The sequence below is a fragment of the Gymnoscopelus braueri genome (genome assembly GCF_963280865.1).
Source record: "Gymnoscopelus braueri genome assembly, chromosome: 7".
In the NCBI taxonomy this organism is placed as follows: domain Eukaryota; kingdom Metazoa; phylum Chordata; class Actinopteri; order Myctophiformes; family Myctophidae; genus Gymnoscopelus; species Gymnoscopelus braueri.
This window is the reverse complement of record NC_137608.1, coordinates 28045689-28050688: the sequence shown is the minus strand read 5'-3', so window position 1 is coordinate 28050688 and position 5000 is coordinate 28045689. Positions and strand designations below refer to the sequence as shown.

The following is a 5000-nucleotide window of genomic DNA, read 5'->3' as shown; positions in this document are numbered from 1 at the left end:
GTTTAGTAACCATGCACGTTATTCACCAGCAGTATACCTGAGAGAGGCTGTCAGCCACCATCAGCAGAAAGCTGAATGCTTCTAAATCAGCGGGATGGCTTCATGGAAACAAAGACTATGCACTCACTGGCGTCAAATAAAGCAATGGTTTTCAAAGTGAGGGCCACCAAGAGGCTCCGGGGGACCAAATGGAAAGGAGAGGACAATTTAAATAAAATAAATTTCATTTAAAAAAGCAAAATATAACACTTGCTATGCAACCCATGCCTACGATACATTATAAACATACTTATAATGTACTGTATCGTAATCTGCTTATAACACTGTATAATTATAGTTTAAACGTTTAATTTAAATTCAAATTAAATTCATACGATTATTGTGCCAGTTTAAGCACTTTCAACCTGGTGAGGCACGTGCGTAAAAAAAACATAAAAACTTTTTAAAAAATCAACACGCTCACAACGATGCGCAAGTGAGAGCCGTTGTGAGCTTGTAGATTGGCTATTTTTGCCAGTAGTCATCCTTACATGGATGCATGCCGCTGTTTCATTCACCCCATATTAAACCATTTGTCAACTTTAGTCAAACAGTAATAGGCCTACAAGTACTGGAGGAATCAATATGGCTAACATTCTTAAGTGTTCCCGGTGTACCGTATTAGTCAAACCCTGATCAACCTCTTCAATAATGAGGTTTAGCAACTCAGTTGGAACAATATTCAGACGAGTGAATTACAAACTTTTCTTCTCAAAACATACTGTCTTTGCCTCCATGAAACCATCTACAGAGCATTTTCACTTCCCAAACAAAGTGTTCTTGAGTCTACACAACAAACAGACAAACAGCGCATTGACGATAAGATCGAAGAAATGCCATTTCTACCATGCCACACTGCTGCTGCTGGCTGCACTGCTGCTACCTCATCCACCAGAGGTATTATGATGAAAATCATTCAGTTCTGACATGCAGCAGCAGTGTGCACTTCTACAATGGCCACCACTGCAGCCAAGAGCAAAGATTCTTACCTTTGATGCCAAACTTGGAGTTTCCTCCAAACTTCAGAATAACCAGCATGAGGATGAAGCCAGTGAAGGCTACAGCGGCGATACCCACCACCACGTACACCTACAGTACACAATGACATACTACATGTTATTACTATCACTATGTACTACTACACATACTACTACACAATGACACAGCACGTTACTACTATCGGGCGGCCATAGCTGAATGGGTAGAGAGGCCGCCTGGGTAATAGAAACAGAAGATCCCAGGTTTGATTCCTGCCCACGGCAATGTGTCGAGGCGTCCTTTAGCAAGACACTTTAACCCTTAACTTCTCCCCCTTGCGCTCAAGTCTGACCACTTGGGCAGCAATCAGCTGGGTGAAGCTGAAAACAGAATTTTCCCGGGCCCACAGCATCAAATAGGTCTAATTCATATTCATATGCAGCCACATACTATGAATATTTCATTGTGTAGGTGGTGATATCATTATTATTATTATCACCACCTACACACAATGACATAGTCTATGTCATTGTATAGGTGGTGATACTATTATTATCACCACCTACACAATGACATAGTAGTACATGATGTTTGGCTGTATATGAAAACAGTAAGTAAGCCACAGTGTGTGTACAATAACTATCAGACAGGAACAGATTTCCTTTTAACAAGACTAAGAGACTAAAGCCTCACTAGCAGCCCCTAGAGGCCTAGATGCTCCTTACATCCAACCAAACCAAAGTGGTCTGAACCACCTGACACTGTCATCCTTGCCGCAGGGCAGGGCTAAAAACAACACCCCAGAGCGTCAATGTGCAAGGCTAATTCAATTAGCCCTTACATCAATAAATACAGCACAGGTGTCAGGAAGGACACAAACTATTGATGGTAGAACACAATGAGACAAGAAAGTCAAACTGAACAGAGATGTGGGAAGCAGCCGGACACAACTTACAGCGACTCTGTCCTCAGGTGGGTCCAGGGGGGGGCCATCTGTCAACACCAAAGAGAGAGAGAGAGATGGAAAGAGGGATACACTAATAAATACAGACGAGTACGATACACAGTCAAATCCTCAGCTTTAATTTAACTCACAAATTGATAAATTAACACAGAGGATTTTGCTGTACAAGGGTCAATGACAAAGAGTAATTTGCAGGCAGAAGGTGGAGAATAGCAGGCATCTAGTTAGCATATATGAAAACGTATTGTTACAGCCATTATCTCCAGCTCTGTGTATTCCTTGGATTTACATAGACCATAATACCTAGAGGCTTGTCATAATAACAATGGTATTAGCGTCCATAGCGGATTCCGGTACATAGAATACATGTACATGTTCACAAGATACTAAAGAATGAGATTAGATGATTACGTTTCAGCTTTTGAAGCCATTAGCAGAATCTCAGTAACAGTTCCACATCTCAATCACACTACTTCCGCATTCCTATAAATATACGCCTATCCCTCTCCCTCCTCTTCGCTCTTGCATTCTGTGCCCTTCCTTCCCACCCTTTTTCTCTTTCTTCTACTCTCTCCTCTCCAGGAGAATGGACGTAGGCACTGGAAATGTATTTATGTACATTACAGATAATAAATACCATTCTTTATTATATGTTTTTGGCATCAAAATATGTTGTTCCAGGGACCCCCAGAAGCAAAGATTTGAATTAAAAATGTTGTTCCAAAATATATATTTATTCAAATATTTTTTAATAGCAACTATGAGCTTGTAGATCTGCTATTTTTGAATAGCCAAAGAATAAAACAATGGTTATAGCTCAAATCTAAAATGACACAGACGCGTTCCCGGATTGAATGGGTTATTGAAAGACATTATCCATTCTGTAATTTGAGTTAAAGCTGGATTGAGATGGTGATGAGATGTGAATGGATGTGTGAGACGAAGACTGTACCTGTGGTCGGGTCTGTGAGGAAGACGAGCAGGAGATCAGCAGGAAGGTTGAGGGGGAAGAGGAAAGAGAGAAAATTGAATGGAACTGAATTAATTGAATTGAATTTCAGTTTTTAAACTTCTACTAGTATACTGCATTTTCTGTCAGCGATATTTGACACAGTCCATTTTCATGAGTAGATATTGTGCTCACCATAATACACAGGGTCTGTCACAGTTCCTGTACATCGGGGAAACAATGTAGAGAATATTGAGAAAATGTTACTTTTCTTAAAATATTTGATACATAAACGTACATGTAAGTATGAAATCATGTGTAGCTGTTACTTTTTCCTGCGCATGCATCACACCCCCCCCCCCACACACACACACACACACACACACACACACACACACACACACGCACACACACACACACACACACACACACACACACACACACACACACACACACACACACACACACACACACACACACACACACACACACACACAGCTTACATACAGTACAAACATTATATTGGCTCCCATGTGCAAGGTGCTTCAATGTCAAAAGCGAAGTCATGCAAGGTCTTAAAAGCTATGCTAACAGCAACGTCTACAACGATCAGTGTTCAACTTCGAGCCTGGCGCTGTCAGCTTTACCACTCAGGCTTGTGGGCTCCTACAGCGCAACAAATACAACAGCGTGAGAGTGCTGGCACTCACCCCCCCAGGGTTCAATCATGAAGTGAGCCACTACAGCCTTGCGGTCTTGTCCATATTTGTTGGTCGCCAGCAGCGTGTATTTGCCATTGTTGAGGTGCGTGGGATTGTCCAGCTGTAAGCAGCCATGATATTCCCTCTCTGTGACATCATGGATCCTGGTAATGATGTAATCACCCTCTAATACCTCCTCGCCGTCCAGCAGCCACTGCAGCTCGGGCTCCGGGTTCCCTGGTGAAGTGATGCAGCGATGCAAGGGCAAACGATACACACACGGTCAATTCCTCAGTGTTCATTTATTCATTTGTAACTCGCAGAGTGTGCAAATGTAACCAAATGGACCCCATCAATAAAATATTTGTACAATCTCATAGTTAAATGAACACTGACTGAGTATGTTTTACTGTGCATGTGAAACGTGAAGAATAGCAACAGAGTATGATCAGCACAAATGCACAAATGCCTCCCATCGGTCAAAACCTTCCTTTTCAATTTATTACCTCGCCAAAGGAGATTGACACGGTCAGTTTTTTTTTTACCCCATTTCGGTTTGTCTGTTAAAAATAAGTTGAGAGCAGATGTCTGGATTTTCATGAAATGTTGTGAGAATTGTCAGCAGTTTGCCCTGAATACGTGATCAGCTCTTGAGTTGAGAAGATCATATGTAAGGATCACAAGGTCAAAGTCAGGGTCAAGGTCTGTCTTCAAACTTGATCAGTATAACTTTTGCATCTTACCTGAAACACTGAATGGGATGCACCAGTGGTGGTCCGGAATTGCATCAGTCAGTTTAGTGATGTTTGGAGGAACTGGAGATGAGAGAAGAAAGAAGGAGAGGTGAATAGAGGAAAAAGTAAGGGCAAATTGTGGTGTGTGTGTGTGTGTGTGTGTGTGTGTGTGTGTGTGTGTGTGTGTGTGTGTGTGTGTGTGTGTGCGTGTGCGTGTGCGTGTGCGTGTGTGTGTGTGTGTGTGTGTGTGTGTGTGTGTGTGTGTGCGTGTGCGTGTGTGTGTGTGAAAGAGAATTGAATGAATTTTGATTGAATTTGGGGAATTTAAAGGACACAATACATGTTTTCCCCAAATATTTTTTTCTGGCAGTCATGCTTTATGCTTTCCGATGCAATTTGTATGAACAACTACAAAATCGCAACGTACATAGAATATCCAGTAGCAGTGAAGATTCCTTCTCTCCAACAATGTTCTGAGAGCTGCAGGTGATCTTGCTGTTATGGTCCAGGGATGAGAGGTTGGATAGACGCAACAGTGACGTCTGTCCTGATGTCTGGATCTGGAGAAAAAAGATATCAAGGAACACATATGGGTCAGTAAAGGCACTCACTTATAACAAAAGGACAGTTCATCT

General features: G+C 41.9%; 1 protein-coding gene across 1 annotated transcript in view; it reads right to left on the bottom strand.

Annotated features, from left to right (window-relative positions):
* The window catches only part of ntrk2a (neurotrophic tyrosine kinase, receptor, type 2a), a gene marked incomplete at its 5' end in the record, with an annotated part of 127391 nt that overhangs the window by 97687 nt on the left and 24704 nt on the right, over positions 1–5000 (bottom strand). Inside the window, 7 exon segments of the mRNA XM_080433554.1 lie at positions 1029–1128; positions 1973–2010; positions 2934–2945; positions 3126–3152; positions 3641–3868; positions 4375–4446; positions 4793–4925. Of these exon segments, the coding sequence (XP_080289680.1) occupies positions 1029–1128; positions 1973–2010; positions 2934–2945; positions 3126–3152; positions 3641–3868; positions 4375–4446; positions 4793–4925 (610 nt within the window).